The sequence below is a fragment of the Peromyscus californicus genome, unplaced genomic scaffold (genome assembly GCF_007827085.1).
Source record: "Peromyscus californicus insignis strain IS unplaced genomic scaffold, ASM782708v3 Scaffold_2__1_contigs__length_46816999, whole genome shotgun sequence".
Taxonomy (NCBI): Eukaryota; Metazoa; Chordata; class Mammalia; order Rodentia; family Cricetidae; genus Peromyscus; species Peromyscus californicus.
Window position 1 is genome coordinate 15065699 of NW_026294540.1, and position 18210 is coordinate 15083908.

General features: G+C 50.7%; 1 protein-coding gene across 1 annotated transcript in view; it reads left to right on the forward strand.

Annotated features, from left to right (window-relative positions):
• Positions 1-2743: 2743 nt before the first annotated feature.
• The window catches only part of Atp6v0a2 (ATPase H+ transporting V0 subunit a2), a 30056-nt gene continuing 14589 nt past the window's right edge, over positions 2744-18210 (forward strand). Inside the window, exons 1-8 of the mRNA XM_052755467.1 lie at positions 2744-2978; positions 6489-6567; positions 9255-9352; positions 11117-11254; positions 12787-12875; positions 15013-15139; positions 16701-16783; positions 17859-17952. Of these exons, the coding sequence (XP_052611427.1) occupies positions 2862-2978; positions 6489-6567; positions 9255-9352; positions 11117-11254; positions 12787-12875; positions 15013-15139; positions 16701-16783; positions 17859-17952 (825 nt within the window). The 5' untranslated portion in view covers positions 2744-2861. The remainder of the gene's footprint in view (positions 2979-6488; positions 6568-9254; positions 9353-11116; positions 11255-12786; positions 12876-15012; positions 15140-16700; positions 16784-17858; positions 17953-18210) is intronic.

Consider the following 18210-nt stretch of genomic DNA (forward strand, 5'->3'; position numbering starts at 1 on the left):
GGAAGGCAGGTTGTCAGGCTGTGTAGACGATGTGCCTTTACCCATGAGCCAGCTCAGCATCGCTACAGTCTTTTTTTTTTGGTTTTTGAGACAGAGTTTCTTTTTTTTTTTTTTTCTTTTCTTTTTGGTTTTTCGAGACAGGGTTTCTCTGTGTAGTTTTGGAGCCTGTCCTGGATCTCGCTCTGTAGACCAGACAAGGCTGGCCTCGAACTCACAGAGATCTGCCTGCCTCTGCCTCCCGAGTGCTGGGATTAAAGGCCACCGCCGCCGCCCAGCTCATCGCTTATAGTCTAAAAGTGCTGTATTACTCACTATGTAGACCAGCCCGGCCCTAGAACACAGAGAGATCCGCTTGCCTCTGCTGCCTGAGCACTAAGATTAAAGGCCTTCACCACAATGTCTCAGTCAGCTTTCTTAAACAGGCCAGGACCACCTATCCAGGGGCAGCACTGCCCATAATGGGCCCCTCCCACATCAACCAGCAATCAAGATAATTCACCGCACACTCGGCTACAGGGCAATCAGATCTGTGCCAGCCCTCAGCTGAGATTCCCTCTTCTCAGGTGACATTATGTCATGTTGACAGTAAACACTAACTGGTACAGAGACATTTGAGCTGAGACATGAAGGAGTCAGCTTTGATGAGGTCCAGTGGGCCAGTGTTTTAAACTGAGGGATTCCAGAGTTCAAGTGTGTGGACCAGGAAAAAGTGAGGAGGTGTGGCTGAGTAAAAGGATCCAGGACTATGGTGAGGGGTTTGGATTTTATTTGGAATGCAAGGAGAAAAACCAGAGATTTTAAGCATGCATCAGATTGTATGTTATTGCAGAGGTCACACGACAGCTGTGTGGAAGCTGGCCTTGTGGCTAGTGGGATTGCAGAGGCCACACATTGCACCACATAGGGCCTAGTTCCATGGCTGGCAAATCCACTGTGACAAAGCCAGCCAGTGATGTCTTGGAGGTTAACAGAATGCTCTCAGACTGCCTTAGGATGATGGCTGCACCCTGTGTATCTTCACTAAGAACCAAAGGATTCTATACTTGGAACAGAACTTTATGGCATACAAAGTGGTTAAGACTCTCCTCCTGGCCGGGCAGTGGTGGTGCATGCCTTTGATCCCAGTATTCGGGAGGCAGAGGCAGGTGGATCTCTGTGAGTTTGGGGCTAGCCTGGTCTACAGAGCTATTTCCAGGACAGCCAAGGCTACACAAAGAAACCCTGTCTTTAAACACAACCCCCCCGCAAAAAGACACCCCCTAAACATATATTTATTTATTGGGCCTGGAGAGATGGCTCAGTGGTAAAGAGCACATGTTCCCCTTTCATAAAACCTGAATTTAGTTCCCCCGTCTAGTGGCTCACTACAACTCCCTCTCCTGCGGATCTGAATCCTCTGGCTTCTGCAAGTCATGTGCACATGCGTGCACGCACACTCCTTAAAATAATAAAAATCCTTTTAAAAGATTCATTTATGTGTGTGCTTGAGTGTATATGTGGCAGAAGCCTTTTGAGGTCAGAAGAAGGCGTTGCAGGTGGTTGTGAGACACCTGACCTGGGTGCTGGGAACCCCAAAACTTACTGCAGGGGCTGTAAGTGCTCTTCACTCCTGAGCTATCCCCAGACCCTAGGACTCATACAAAGACAACAACCACCACCAAACTGCTGAAGTTATTAAAAGTTCTTGCCTGTCATGTATGAAGTCCTGGGGTCCATCCCCAGGCCACACAGACCCAATGTCATAGTGCTTGCCTGTAATCTCAGCACTGAGGGTAAGAGGGTGGGAGGTTGGAGGCAGGAGGATCAGGAGTTCAAAGTCATCCTTAGCTACTTCAAGAGTTTGTGACCAGCCTGGGATACATGGGCCCCTACCTCAAAAAATTAAAAATAAATAAATAAATAGATAAATGAAAGTGGGTCTCCCATCCACTAGTGCATGGCCCCATACCCATGCACACCTGGGCAGCATTAATTGGATTTATTGGATCATCACAAAAAAAAAAGACGTGAAATTGATTTGGATTGTTCGAAATGTTTTGGAATACTGTGGGAGTTGGAAAGGGAAACGGGATGATGAATTTATGATATTTTTGTTGTATACATGTATGAAATTCTTAAAAATAAAGAAAGTAAAGAAGTCCGCGGGGCACAGTGGTGCACACCTTTAATTTCAGCACTTGTAGTAAGGATGATCTTTGTGAGTTGGAGGTCAGCCTGGCTTACATAGTGAGTTCCAGGACAGCCAGGGCTACATAGTGAGACCTTGACTCAAAAAGAAAAGGGGGGGAGGGGAAGGATCAAAGTCTTAAAAGGGCCGGGCGTGATGACACCTCCTAGGCAGAGGCAGGTGGATCTCTGAGTTCGAGGCCAGCCTGGACTACATAGTGACAGCCCGGCTACATAGACTGTGACTCGAAAAAACAAAAGTCTTCCAAAGGTTCTGGCTGCACTGGGGCACACCTACAATCCTGGCACCGGGGAAGCTAAGGCAGGAGGATGGCGAACTCCGGGCCAGCTTGAGCGCCACAGCCAGATTCCCCTCTCAACAAAACTAACTCTACCCCAACGAAACAACAAACTCTAAAAGCGGCTTAGGGTCAACCCAGTTAGGGTTCCCGCCTCCTGTGCACCGATTGGACGAGCCGTAGTGACGGACGCCCACAATCCCGCTCGTTCATTGGCTAGCTTGCGATGGGCGGTTCCCCGGGGCGGAACCGGAACCGGCTGCGGCGGTGGGCGGGGCGCGGCGGGTAGCTGTGGCGGCGGCTGAGCGGCGGCTGAGCGGTGGCCGCGGTGGCAGCGGTGCGGAGCCCCATGGTACCGGTGCGCGGGCCGCGGCGGCTGAGCGAGGCGACGCCGCCATGGGCTCCCTGTTCCGCAGCGAGAGCATGTGCCTGGCGCAGCTCTTCCTGCAGTCGGGCACCGCATACGAGTGTCTGAGCGCGCTGGGCGAGAAGGGCCTGGTGCAGTTCCGAGACGTGAGTGTCCCGCGGCCTGCGGGCCTGTGCAGCCCAGGGCTGGGCGCCGCCAAAGTAGGCTGGGCGCCGCGGGGACCCGGGCCGGGAGGTGGCTTTGCAGGGTGGCCAAGGAGGGCCCCTCCGAGGAGGTGGCTTTTGAGCCGAGACGCGAATGGGGCAGGAGCTGTCAGGGGGAAAAGAGGAGGGTCTCGGAGAGGGCTTTGCAGGGTAGTCAAGGAAGACCCCTCCGAGGAGGTGATCCTTGAGCTGGGATCGGGATGGAACAGGAGCTGCCAGTGGGAAGATGTAGAGGAGGAGGGTACCCAGAGGTGGTTTTTGCTGGGTAGCTAGGAGGGGCCCCTCCGAGCAGGAATAGGCGAGATAAGAGAGGCCCGAAGAGGGATGGGGAAGTGTGACAGGAGAGAGAGCTTTTGAGTTTTAGACTCCTGGGTGATGATGCACCGGCATTGTTGACAAGTGACAAGGACCTGGGTCATACACAGTATGTGTGGAATGGAGGCTGGTTCTGCAACTGTAATAACACACTTTGCGAACACAGCCATTGGCTTATTTTCAACCTCTGTACACTACCAACCTCCAAGGGTCAGGACCTTGCCCAACTTGTTCTTTCCTCGTTTCCCACGAGTGGCACGGGCCCTGGCATTTATTGGCGTTAATAAACAATTGTTGGGTGAATACATAAGCTTTTATTGAGTGACTTCTGGCCCCGGGGGTGGGGGGCCCTCAGTGAGCAAGGCAAGTGAAGACTCTGTGCTCTTGGAGTTCACAGTCTGGGAGGATGCTGGGTAAACACTGGTCATGAGCTACCAGGATAAGTTCTATGGAGGAGAAGAACTGTGGAGAAAGGCAGTCACACAGGCCCTGATACCTACTGATGGAATCGAACCCCACCAGTTTGGGCTTCTGGCCATTTCTCTGTGTCTTTCTGATGGGTCCTTACTCTCATGATCGGATACGGGTGATCTTTGCATCATCATGGGGGACTCCTGGGTGACAGGTGAGGGCGCAGGCAAGGTGTGGTGCTCTTCCTGGGTCCCAGAGCCACTTGGACTACAGCCCTTGGATCTTCGTATCTGACAGGTAAGGTGTGGTACTATGAGTGGCACCAGAGAGATCCAGGCAGCAGTCGCAAGGGAAATAGGCTTTTATATCAGGTCTGTTTGTTCCATCCTGCTAGGACTCAAGCCAAGACACTTATCACGCTTCAATCTCAGGGGCTGAACAAGCGCTGTAATCAGCTCAGAGCCTCAGGTTTCACTGAGTGCCGTTACATGAGATCCAGGGTGCACTCAGGTTCCTTTTAAACGGAGAGTTGATGGAAGAGAAAGTGCTGCCGATCTTTACAGGAGGGAAATAAAATGAGTGTGCTTTGCCGAGTCTTGAGGGGTGCTGGGTGTCAGGTGCCTGTAAGCTTGGGCATTGGTGTTAAAGTTCATGGCAGGGGTCCCAAGCTCATTTATGGGGTGGGATCACCAACCCTTTTTGACTTATTCGGGCCTTTCTGCTTGTCTTCCTTGGAGGGGGTGGGGCAGCTGACAGATTTTCATAGTGACTGAAGTGGGAAGATCTGGAAAAAGAGAGGCTCTGGCCCTAAAGGAACAGGTGGGCTCAGTTCCATCTTTACTGTGTGGACAGCTTTCCTTCTTGGCCCTTTGGTTGCTGGGACTGGAAAGACAGTGAATGCTGTAGCTTGCCTGGTCTCCTGGGTTCAGTGCTACTTGTGCAGATTGCATCTGGAGCTGGGCATGGTGTTGCAACACTCTTGAGGTTGAGGCAGGAGGATGGAGAGTTCACGGCTAGCCTGGGCTCCATAGGGAGATGTCTCAAAAAAGGAAAAAGGAGACTGGAGGGATGGTGTAGCAATTAAAGAGCACTTAGGGCTCTTGCAGAGGACCAGAATTCAGTTCCCAGCACCCATGCCAGGAGGTTCCCAGAGGTCTGCCGCTCCAGCTCCGTTGGCTTCTTCAGGCACCTGCACTCATGTGCCCTGACACAGACACATACACAGAAATAATAAAATAAATCGTAAAAAACAAAGGGGTCTGTTGAAATGTACTTTTACACCATTACCTTTGAATTAAGGTAACTGCAGCCTTAAGTGAAGTGCCCCCCCCCCCAAAAAAAAACCCAAACACATTTTGTAACCCACACAGCAAGAAAAACTGACTGTCTAAGCTGCTGCTGCTACTGCTGCTGGCGTTTGTACCCTTGTGGCAGGAGCACCCCTCTTCACAGTAGATCCTGCTGTTGGGTTAAGAGTGCAGCCACTGGGGACAGGAAACTGGCACGTAGAGCTGCAGGCAGGGCTGGTTCCTGGCTCCTGGTTCCCACTCTCAGTTCCACGGCAGCCACCGTGTCTGATTCATCTGGATGAGAGTGACCTCCAGAAGTGAAAGGGAATGAGACAGAGAATTGCCACTCCAGTTCTGATCTTTCTTCTGCTTAACGCTTTAATAGTTGAGAATCCCCCACAAGAGCTGAGGCTTCGTGAGTGGCTGCTTCGTGGCTCTTTGAGCAGTTGCGCACCAAGTCTGGTTGTGGAGTCCAGTGCAAATGCTGCAAGTCAGTACAGATGCAACTTGTACCCTAAATGCCTGTCCTTGTGAATGACTGTTAGAAAAGTAGGGTATTAGCTGGGCATGGTGGCGCATGCCTTTAGTCCCAGCACTTGGGAGGCAGAGACAGGTGGATCTCTGAGTTAGAGGCCAGCCTGGGCTACAGAGTGAGTTCCAGGATGGACAGGGATACACAGAGAAACCCTGTTTGGAAAAAAAAAAAAAAAAGGAAAGAAAAGTAAGATATTGCTGCTATTGTTAAGAATACTGTGTGTGATTTAGGAAGAAATTAACATGTTTACTTTTCAACTCATTATTATCTGATTTGTTTATTTATCTATTTGTTTATTTAGAGGCAGGGCCTTGAACACCAAATGGAGTTGGGAATCCCTTGAACTTCTGATCCTCCTGCCCCACCTCCCAAGTGCTGAAACTATAGGTATATGCCACCACACCCAGTTTTATGTGCCTCCTGGGTGCTGGGCAGGCACTCACCAACTGACCTCCCTCAACAATTTCCTATGGTTGGATTTTTGATGTACATGTTCTCTGAGTCTGAGGTTGCTGTTTTTATAAGTTTTATATCCATATTCATATTTGTCTTTAAATCTGTGGCTTTTTATGGATTACTTCTGAGCCAAGGGCTGTTGTTCAGGTGTTTCTGGTGGCAGTGCCAACTTGCTGTCCAGAAAAGCCCTGTCACTTCCCCTTCATCGTGGCTGATGACAGTGTACACCTTCCAACCCTGTGGCAGTACTGTTTTCCTTCAACAGAGTCTACCTTAGCTCAGTGACCCCAGCACCAACCAATTTTAGATGGCTAGACAAATATAAATAAAACTTAATGTCACCAGGCCTGCATTGATCCCACCATCAAAATGTTTTAAATAATTAGATTAATAAAAACAAATTGAAAATTTTAGGAACTTAAAACAAAATTTTCTTCCTTTTCTCAGCTCAACCAAAATGTAAGCTCTTTTCAAAGAAAATTCGTTGGCGAGGTGAAGAGGTGTGAGGAGCTAGAGCGAATATTGGGTGAGTTTGTCTGCTTTGTAATAATTAAGTGCTTAGTTTAATGTAAGCTTATCGGTTTCTTTTAGAAAATATAGACAAGAGAAAGGAGAGAAGTGGCTGGGTGGGGAGTGGTGGCGTGTATTCATTGTTCCATAAACTGTAGAAGGAAGGATTTTTTACATGACTGTTGTGGGCTTTGTCTCTCACTTAATGGTCCTTGCTGGGACATCCCTTTTGTGTATAAACTCAGGCTCTTCATTTTTGATGGCAGCTGAGTATTTCTTAGTATTGATGTGCCATGGTTTATTCAGCCAATCCTGTATAGTGTGTTTTATAAGTTAAAACCTTGTGTACATGTTAAACTATTACTTAATTTAAGCCCTTATTTAGGAACAAGAAAGGCAGGAAATGGCAGATAGCTGGCTTGATACCTCTTGGTGTTTTTGCAGGGCTTCCTTTGTGAATGGGTTGGTTAGGTTGGTGTTCTCTGCTTAGCTGTTACAAGTCAGTAGCCCCTGGGACTTCCTTCACCTCTAAAACCTGTGAGAGTTACCCCAAAGCAGTCTGGGTGTAAGAGTCTTGACTTTTAGAATGAGTTCTGATTATTAATAGTTACTTGTTTGTTTTTTAACTAGGGATTTTTTTTATTCTTTGAAAATATCATACATGTATACAGTGCATCTTGATCATATTCATCCCTCACTCTCTCCCTCCAGCTCCGCCTCCCTGAGTCTCCAAACACTTCCCTCTCCCAACTTCCTGCCCTGTTTGCCTTCAGTGACTTACCAAGTCCAGCTAGTGCCGCCCCTGTTCGTGGGTGTGGACATGGGCAGCTGACTGGCGGCCATAGCCCCCTAAGTTAAGTGACTGCCTACCCCAGTTGCTGTCAGTTGCTAATAACTCCTCAGCTAGGAGCTCCCCGTAATTAGAGATTTCTTTTTCCTCCCTCCCTCCCTCTCTCTCTCTCCTTCCTTCTTCCTCTCTTTCTTTCCTTTTTGTTTTTTTGTGGGGGAGTAGGGTGGATCAGGATCTAATGTAGCCCAGGCTGGCCTCAAACTCAGTATGTAGCTGAGGTGGACCTTGAGCTACTGGTCCTCAGCATTTTTCTCTCGAGTGCTGGGATGACAGGCCTGAGCCAGAACACCCAGCTTTTTTTTTTTTTTCCCCGAGACAGGGTTTCTCTGTGTAGCTTTGCGCCTTTCCTGGAACTCGCTTTGGAGACCAGGCTGGCCTTGAACTCACAGAGATCCACCTGCCTCTGCCTCCCAAGTACTGGGATCAAAGGCGTGCGCCACCACAGCCCAGCATATTTTTAATTATGTGCATGTGTTTTTCTGTGTGTGTGTGTGTGTGTGTACCTGAGTGTATCCCTAGAGCTGGAGTTACATGTGGTTGTGAGCTGCCCAGTGTGGGAGCTGGGCATTGAACTTAGGTCTTTTGGAAGAGCAGCCTGTGCTGTTGAGTGATGAGTCATTTCTGTAGCCAACACTTGAACTTTTAGTTAAGAGTTTTTAATAGCCGGGCGGGTGGTGGCGCACGCCTTTGATCCCAGCACTCGGGAGGCAGAGCCAGGTGGATCTCTGTGAGTTCAAGGCCAGCCTGGGCTACCAAGTGAGTTCCAGGAAAGGCGCAAAGCTACACAGGGAAACCCTGTCTCGAAAAACCAAAAAAAAAAAAAAAAGAGTTTTTAATAACAATAACATTTTTTAAAAAAAGAGCCAGGCAGTGGTGGCGCACGCCTTTGATCCCAGCACTCGGGAGGCAGAGGCAGATGGATCTCTGTGAGTTCGAGGCCAGCCTGGTCTACAGAGCAAGATCCAGGACAGGCACCAAAGCTACACAGGGAAACCCTGTCTCGAGAAAACAAAAAAAAAAGATTCATTATTTTTAATCATGTGTCAGTGTGTGGCTATGTACATATAAGTGCAGTGCACAAGGAAGCCAGAAGAGAGCATCAGATCTTCTGGAACTGGAGGTAGCATTGTGAGCTGCCTGAGGTGGACAGTAGGAACTCAGCTGGGTCCTCTCTGCAAGAGCAGTGCACAGAGCCGGCTCTCCAGCCCTAATAGAAGATTTTTTGTTTTTTTCAAGACAGGGTTTCTCTGGGTTGCTAGTTGTTCTGGAACTCGCTCCGTAGACCAGGCTGGCCTCAAACTCAGAGATCAGGCTGCCTCTGCCTCCCGAGTGCTGGGATTAAAGGGATGTGCCACTGTGTCCAGCTTCCAGCCTTAATGTTGACAGTAACTTTTAGTCATGTGAAATCTCTTGCTTAGGGTGCTGGTATTTGCATACTAATAGATTGTGTGGTGGAGTGACATCATATTCCTCATAGAAGAGTCACTGGACAGGTCACTTGTGTGGAATGAGGCTTCTAGAAGCAGAGCAGAGACCCACCTGGTGCCTCTCAGGGGAGCCTGGCTCTGCTCTGACTTTGGCTCTCAGGTTCCCTCTGAGGACCCTGTAGGGAATGCCAGCCTGCCGCTTCTGTGGGGGTCCAGTCTGCACCTTCAGTGTGTGTCCATCTTCCACAGGAGCAGGTCCCCAAGCATGTTTTCACCTGGGTTTTAGGAAGGAAAGGAGCTGGGGAGCTCTAGCCAGTGTGTGCCCGTCTCTGGAAGAAGCTGCTGGAGGTGACAAGGACAGGCAGGGTCTGCACATCTGATCCCAAAGGGTCCCAGTGAGACTGACTGTGCATCTTATTTTCACAGTGTACCTGGTGCAGGAAATTACCAGAGCTGATATTCCCCTGCCTGAGGGAGAGCCCAGTCCTCCTGCACCACCTCTTAAACACGTTCTAGAAATGCAGGTAACTCTCCTGACGACGATGTCAGCAACAGTCCCAGGGCTGCCTGGTTACCTTCACAGTGCTCACCTTCTCTGCCTCTCTGCCGAGAGCTGTGGCCTGACGTGAAGAACAGTGGTGTCGCTCACACACCCTCAGTGAACCGTGGCTCTGTTTGTCTGGCTGTGGAGGGCTGCTGCTGGAGAGGGCTGAGGAGAGTTTAGTTGCTATTGTGTGGTGGCAGGTTGCAGGATGCTCACTTGGGGATTCTGCATCGCAGCACACATGCCCTGTGCCAGCGCTGGGGGCTGCAGGCCTGGGCTTCACGTTCTTCCCGCTCCAAGCTCCCATCAGGAATTCAGCAGGCCAGTGAACACCTGAGTGGTTCCAGGTAGCTGGTATGTTGAGTGAGGATGAGGGATATGGTGCCATTACCCCAGCTCTCCAGTGAACACTGCGTGGTACCTGAGGCTCCAGACTATTTTTGCTTTATCTATCTATCTATCTATCTATCTATCTATCTATCTATCTATCTATCTACCTACCTACCTACCTACCTACCTACCTACCTACCTACCTACCTATCTATCGACAAAGTCTCAGTATGTAACCCTGGCCGGCTTAGAACTCATTTTGTAGACCAAGCTGGCCTTGAACTCTTAGAGGTCTGTTTGCCTCTGGTTCTGAGTGCCTGGATCAAAGGCCTGCACTAGCACACCTGCCCTTCTCGACTTTTCTTGTTAGGGTTTGGCCTCGGAAGAGCTATGCTGGCTCTTCCTCACTCTTGAAATCCTGGCATGGCATTGCCGAGGCCCTCCTGTCTGTCTTCCTCACTCTTGAAAACCTGGCATGGCATTGCCAAGGCCCTCCTGTGGCCTGCTGCTCTGTCTGTCTGGGAGGAAGAAGCCACACCACACAGGGCGCCCTCCCAGCAGCACTGGAAGTCCTCTGGTTTGGTTGATGGCCTGGTTATGATGGAGCTGTGGACAGCGCCCGGTTAGGACGTACTATAGACAGCGGTGCTGCTGAAGGTTTGGATGACGCAGAGCACAGAGGAGGAGCAGGGGGCATTGTTCGCAATGAGTTTGCCTTGGCTCGGTGGTTTGTTTTGTGTTTTTTGTTGTTGTTGTTTTTTCTGAGACAGGGTTTCTCTGTGTAGTTTTGGTGCCTGTCCTGAATCTCACTCTGTAGACCAGGCTCAGGCTGGCCTTGAACTCACAAGAGATCCACCTGGCTCTGCCTCCCAAGTGCTGGGATTAAAGGCTTGCACCACCACCCAGCTCAGTGGTTTGTTTTACAAACTCTGTGTCCGTGGTTTGAATATGTAAGCAAGCAGGCTAACCTGGTTATAACCACTGAACCTTACATCCTTAGTTGTCTGGTGAGACCAGCAGAGACTTCTAAGCTGGCAGCAGGAGAGCATTCAGAAAAGATGATCTTGTGTTGATTCCGTTGCACATAAAAGAAAAGGAGATTGGATGTGTGGGTGGACAAGCAGCTGAAGGAAAGCTGCCAGCAACGGGGCGGGGGGAGGGGCATCTGGGGCGCTGCAGCCTCAGGTGTTGATGGCAGGTGGTGTGGTCGCACCCTGAGCTAAAATAGGTGGTGGACCTTGCAGGCTTGCCGTGTCCTCACACCCTGTCCGGCACATTTGCATCTGGATCTTTGCTGCCGCCGCCACGGCCGGGCACTGTGGCTTTCGTCGCCTCGGTGACTGTGGGGTGGTGGGGAGGGCGTCAGGCTGCACCCTGACTAAGCCTGCTCTCAGCCGCAGCTGTGTCGTTGTAGGAACAGCTGCAGAAACTCGAGGTGGAGCTGAGAGAAGTCACCAAGAACAAGGAGAAGCTGCGGAAGAACCTGCTGGAACTGGTGGAGTACACCCACATGTTGAGGATCACGAAGACCTTCCTTAAACGGAATGTGGAGGTACATGCCGGCAGGAGGAAGCACCCCGTGACAGTCCCCTGCCTCTGCCTGTGCTTGGAGTTGTGAGACAGTCTCCCCGTGCCGCTTGACTTGAACCACTGATCCTTGTGCCTCCTCTGCTGCAGTCCTGGATTAAAGCCGGCTCAGTCACACTGGCAAGCACCCTGCCCACCGAGCCATCTCCTGGCCCTGCCAAAATTTCCTTTTTTGTTTTTGAGACCAGGTTTCATTATTAGACCGGGTTGGCCTTGACATTGGAGTGATTCCCCACCTCAGCCTTCTGAGCTCTGGCATTTCAGGCAGGAGCTGCCGTGTTTGCCGTAGATGTGTTTCTGTTTCCTTTGTTTCAAGTGAGACACCAGCCTCTGCTTTATTTTAGGCTGGGTTATGTACTGCTTCCTGTGTTGGTGGTTTTAGCCGAGACACTACTTTCTACCATGAGATGCTTTCATTTTCAGTTGAGAAGAAGGTTTTTTGAACCTTTAAAAAAAACTGTTAGCCGGGCGGTGGTGGCGCACGCCTTTGATTCCAGCACTCGGGAGGCAGAGCCAGGCGGATCTCTGTGAGTTCGAGGCCAGCCTGGTCTACAGAGCAAGATCCAGGACAGGCTCCAAAGTTACACAGAGAAACCCTGTCTCGAAAAACCAAAAAAAAAAAAAAAAAAAAAAAAAAAAAAAACTGTTTAAAAATGTTTTACATTTACTTATGTGTATTGATGTTTTGTCTGCATATAGATCTGTACACCACCTGTGTGAGTTGGAGAGGGTTGTGAGCCGCCGTGTGGGTGCTGGGAATCCAGCCCGGGTCCCCTGGGGGAGCAGTCAGCACTCTTAACCCTAAGCCGTCTTTCCGGCCGGCCTCTATTTTATTTTATTATCTTATGTATGTGGGTGTTTTGCCTGCACACCAAGTGTGCAGATAGAGGCCCAGTACATTGCAACTGGAGTTACAGACAGTTTTGAACAGAGATGTGGATACTGGGAATTGAATCCAGGAATTCTGGAAGAGCAACAAGTGCTCTCAACCACTGAGCCATCTTTCCAGCCCTAAGCAAAGTGTTTTATGGTCATGAGAAAAAAAAATCTTTGTTCTTCCAAATGACTGTGAGCAGAGGGGGTAGGAAGACCTCCTCCTGAGTAAAGACTGGTCCACAAGGGTGCTGGAGGCTTAGTGGGCTGGGGTGTTGGTGTGGATACCCCGAGCGTCACCATATGCTCAGAGCGTCTCAGCTATGGCTGCTCAGCCTGCACCACGTTGGGCTGTGCATGGGAGGGAGCCCATCCTTTCTGAGTCTGACCCGAGATACAGTTGCTGTCTCTTGAGCTGAGACAGCCTCACTTAGAGCCACTGTACGTGTGGATGTCGCCCAGCAGCTCACCTGACAAGCTTGGCAGAGTGTCTTTCCTTATGGGGCAGTTTCCTGTCTCAGGTGTCATTCGTACCTGGTGCCCAGGTTGTACCTCTGTGGACTTGTCTGGAAGCTTGTGAGGGTGGAGTCTGTTAACAGCGTGCCTGCTTCCATCTCTTTCCAGTTTGAACCCACTTATGAGGAGTTCCCCGCCTTAGAGAACGATTCTCTGTTGGACTACAGCTGCATGCAGAGGCTGGGCGCCAAGCTGGGGTAGGTGACAGTGAGCACCAAGCCCTTCCCGTAGAATAGGAGACATGGGCCATAGTGCGGGTGAATGGGCCATTTACAGCCTGGGATTGGCCCAGAGTGAGCGTCTGTCCGAGAACACTGGGCTCCTGTACATTGGACTTAATCCCACAGTATTGACGTAGCTGAATGCCGTGGGGATTTCTTCTGTTGGTATATTGAGTTGGAAAGAAGCAATGTCTGTGTTCCCCAGGGCTGACTCCTGTGAGCCCGACAGCGTTGGTCACTGAAACACCAGGTCCTGTGGAGGAAACACAGGCTTCTTCTGGGTTGATGGGGTTTGTTTGTTTGTTTGTTGATATTTTCTACATTTATTTACTCATGTGCCAGAAGTCAGAAGACAACTTACAGGAGTCAGTTCTCTCTCGTCACGTGGGCTCTGGGGTTAAACCCGGTTCTGTTTGTAAATTATGTTTCCGGTGGCTGCTTCTGCCTCTGTTCTTTTTTCCTTTGTTGTTTCTTCCACATCCTCATCCTCTTCTTCTTTAGACAAGGTGTCATGTAGCCCAGGCTGGCCGCAGACTCACTATGTAGCTGAGGATGACCTTGAACTTGTGACCTTTTGCTTCAGCCTCCCCGGTGCAGGGATGGCAGGTGTGCCGGGCACTGCCGTCTGTTCTTTCTGCTTGTCTGACCCAGTGAGAACTCATTTCCTCGGGGAGTCTGCGGCTTTCTTTGTTTTAAATTTTACTTAATTCTTTTTTGTTTGTTTGTTTGTTTCTTTCTTTGAGACAGGGTTTCTCTGTGAAACAGTCCTGGCTGTCTTGGAACTCACTTTGTGGACTAGCAATCCTCCTGCCTCTGTCTCCCGAGTGCTAGGATTAAAGGCGTGCACCACCATCGCCCAGCAAATTTTACTTAATTCTTTTTAAATTCGTTACTTCCTTTTCTAAAATTTTACTTAATTTTTTTAAATTTATGATTTTCTTTTCTTTATTTTAATTTAAAAAATGTTTATGTGTATGATTGTTTTTGCTTGTTTGTATGTCTGGATACCATGAATGTGCCTGAGGCTCACAGAGACCAGAAGAAGCCATCAGATCCCCTGGAATTGAAGTGATAGCCCGTTGTGAGCCACATCGAGGGTACTGGGACTTGAACCCAGGTCCTCAGGAAGAACAGCCAGTGCTCTTAACTACTGATCTATCTCCTGCTGTTTTTTTCTTTCTTTCTTTCTTAACATTTATCTCGTGTGTGTGTTTGGGGTTGGTGCATGCATACCATGGTCCGCATATGGAGACCAGAGGGCAACTTTCCAGGCTTGGATCTCTTTCTACTAGGGAAGGTCAGGCGTGGCCATAAGCGTCCTCGCTCATTAAGCAATCTTGCCAGCCCTCTTTTTCTTTTTTGTGGTTCTTGAGATGAGACCCAGAGCCTAGCACTTTCTAGGCAAGTGCTCTGCCACTGAATTACATCTCCAGCTATGGCTTTTAAAAAAATTATCTCATATCCCTGAGTTCCTTACTTGGGCATCCAATGAAGTTTGGTGTGAAGTTATGTTCCTTTAGAGAGACTTGTCACATTCACAGGTAGCTGGGAGCATTGTCAGCCCAGGCTCATTTTTAAATCATAGAACAAAGTTTTTATTGGTGTTTTAAATTTTTTTAAATTTAATTTCTGGAATTAACTTGTGCCAAATTCCTGGCTGCATTTTGCACTGTGGCTGTGTGTTCTCAGGGCAGACTTCTCCTGTGTCCAGAGCTGCAGCCGATGTGAGCATGTGTCTGCGAAGGCTCCTTCACCTCCAGCTCCCACTCCCTTAAGGGCAGGATCTGTTCCCTTGGGCGGGAACTCTGGCCGTGGTGGGTTCTGCCCATCTCCTCACCTTGCCAGAGCCTGGTGCTAACTGTCATTTTCCACGCTGGCATTTCCAGGGTCACAGTCAGGATAAGGGGCAGAGCAGCTGGCTATCTGGTTTGGTCTTGAAATTCCAAGACTTTCCCCTCACTCGAGGCTCAGCTGTCCGTGGAAAAGGCAGCTTCCACAATGTGTTGTCTAGCACATGAGCATCTTGCCGCTTGACGGCTCTTAAACCAGCCTGGTGGCTTGCGGGAGCCGGAGATCTCAGTCCCCTAATGCTGGGCTCTTCACTGTCTCACAGATTCGTGTCTGGCCTGATCCAGCAAGGCAAAGTCGAAGCATTTGAAAGAATGCTGTGGCGGGCCTGCAAAGGGTACACCATCGTGACCTATGCAGAGCTGGACGAGTCCCTGGAAGATCCCGAGACGGTGAGTGCCTGTCCTAGGCAGGCAGGAGCTGGAGTATGGCTTTTCTAGACCCCTGGCCTAGCCTGTGTACACACTAACCCTACAGTTCTCCTAAGTCCGGGCTTTCAGACCCCATCTCAGAAAGCAGCAGCTCCGTGTCTAAGGTTCAGACCAGAAGCCTCAGGACACCACCTTGTCCCCCACCCCACTCCATCCCCAGACTCAGAGGCTGGACTCAGGACAGGGAACAGTCCGGCTCCTGCTTGCCCCTTGCTCAGCCCCTTCCGGTTGGGATCCTGGCTGCTGCACTTTTCTTGCCTCTAGGTTGCAGCAGCCCCCACCTGCACTCTCGCACACACCCCACCTTGCCCTGGTCCCTCCCAGCATCCAGCTAGCCCTGCCAGGGCTTCTCACTCTTCTAGAATCTTCCAGTGGCTTCCTGTTTACACAGCAGAAAGCTCCGAGCCCTGTGGTGGCTTGAGCCTTGTCTGTCCCCAGCTACTCTGTTCTTCTGGCGCCCTGTCTGTCCGTGTTCAGCAGCTCCCCTCTCCAGTGTGCTGCTGTGTGCTTTTCCTTTTGCTCCGCCGCCAGTCTTTCCCTGGGCCCACGCGGCTCTCCTTCCCCTTCATGTCTCTACACTTGACAGTCCTCTCTCCTGGGACCTTCTTTCCTACCTGCTTAAGATGGCCGCACACTCTGCCTCACTGCCCCTCCAGCCTGGCTTTCTCTGTAACGTTCGCGCCATCCTGTCAGCCTGCCCATAGCTCCCGTGGCTCACTGCTGTTAGCCTTGGCAGCTCAGCAGCGGCTGGCAAACAGGCAGAGCCCCTCCAGCTGTGTTCCCAGTGCCGGGGACTGAGCCCGGCCCTCGGTCACACGAGGTGAGCTCTGCACATCCCAGCACAGCTTCACAGAAGTCTGTTTGGTTAACGTTTGTAATGATGGTTGGTTCTCGTTAGTCACAGAATTGTGCTGTTTGAAGTCACTGTAGACACCCAAATAGCAAGTATTATGGGGTGTCTCTGTTCTGGGGGCAGCCTGGGCTTGCTCCTCCAGGGTCTCTGTCACTCTTCATCAGTGATCCACGTCTGGCTCTACTTTGTGTCTCTCTGGACTGCTCGTTTACCAGGCATTGTTGACTCTTGGGAACCGCACTCTAACTGGTGGTGAGCAAGGCTTTCCAGATTTCCAGAAGGCTGCTCGACTGGGTTCTAGATAGCTGTGTTCCGTGGTGGCCATCTTAAACAGTCCCATCACCAGCAGAAAGCACATCCGGAGACGCCGTGGCAGTCACGGAGGAAGGCACTTGGTTACAATATGAAAGCAGACCTGGGAGGAGGCAGAACTTGGCCTTGGGAGTTCACCTGCTTACTGGGGCGTGTGGCTCTGCAGATGCCTATGACCTGGCATGTGTGTGAGCTTGGGGGTTGTTGGTGAGTGGGTGAGCTGCAGTCCCGGATCTGCTGCCATAAGAGCACCTCACCTGATGGCCCAGGCAGTGAGCTTGGTCTGGGAGAGTGAGCGAGCGCTGTGAGGTGGAGGGTCGGCACAGAACTCACCATTCCCTGTCTTTGTCTTTGTAGGGCGAAGTCATCAAGTGGTACGTGTTCCTGATTTCCTTTTGGGGAGAGCAGATTGGCCACAAGGTTAAGAAGATATGTGATTGGTGAGAAAAGTTGATTTCTTCCCGTTTTCCCCGGTACTCAGATGCTAAGCGGGCTCTCTGCCACTGAGCTGCACCAGGCCTCTGAGCCTTTGTTCATTGAATGCAGTTAGGACTTGTCGGGTATGCTGGTTAGTTAAACTGTCCGCTCCCCACAGTCTGGAATCACCTGGTGTTGGATTCCCTGAAGGTGGAGTTACAGACGGTTGTGAGCCACCATGTGGGTTCTGGGAACTGAACCAGGCCCTCTGGAAGAGCAGCCAGTGCTCATCATCTCTGAGCCTCTCTCCAGCCCCAGCTTGTATCCTCACAGTGGACATGTTTTAGTGTGACCAGGAAAGCCACGCCAGCTCAGGGAAGCCCCTGTGTTACCTTTACCAGGCTCCTCTGGGGAGAGGAGGGCTGGTGGTTCCTGCAGAGAGAAGGGCACAGCTCAGCAGGCAGAGCAGGGCGACTGCAGTGGTGCACCATGCTTCCGGTCTTGTCTGCGTGTCTGAGGCCGTGGTGCCTGCAGGACAGATCAGGCCTCAGCCCATGGCTCAGCTTAACAGTGTCAACCCTGAAACAGTAGCCAACTCTAATTTATGATCCTCCTGCCTCTGCCCCCAGAATGCTGGATTACAGACTGCACCACCATCCTGGCATGTCTTTTAAGGTGTGCTTTCTGCCTGTTCGGTGTTTTTGTTTTAGTTTTCAAGACAGGAGACAGGGTTTCTCCGTATAGCTCTGGTTGTCCTGGAATTTGCTCTGTAGACCAGGCTGGCCTTGGACTCACAGAGATCCACCTGCCTCTGCCTCCTGAGTGCTGGGATTAAAGGCAGGTGCCACCACTGTCTGGCTTGCTTGATGGTTCTTAACCTCAGGATATTGGTGCAGTTCAGGAAGGCAGGGTGGGTGTGGATCCGAGAGCATTTGGAGACCTATTTACTGTAGCAGCCTGCATGCAAGGCCTCCCATAGCGGCCGTGGCTTCATCATCAGAGGACTGCCCTGCCTGGCATGACTAGAGCCTGGTGCTGCTGTTAGAAGCTGCCCTTCTCGACCCACCAGACAACAGACTGTTGAATTATGTCCTCTAGTTACCACTGCCACGTCTACCCGTATCCAAACACGGCTGAGGAGCGCAGGGAGATTCAGGAGGGACTCAATACTCGGATCCAAGACCTCTACACTGTGAGTAAGCCGGGGCTGGGGGCAGGGAGAGGCCTTCTGCTTTCTCTGTTTTGCAGCTACAAACCCAGGGGGTAGTGAAGGGACTTAGAAAAGGCCCTCTGTGGCTCTTTGGTATGCTGAATTGTCCTCTGACCATGGAAACAAGCTCTAGTGGTGGGCGTCATCCCACCTGGCTGTTCGAATTTGAGTTTCTCTTGGTGGCGTGGAGGAGTCTCGATAGCAGTGACGGGATTAGATTTTCACACATGGAAACCCAAG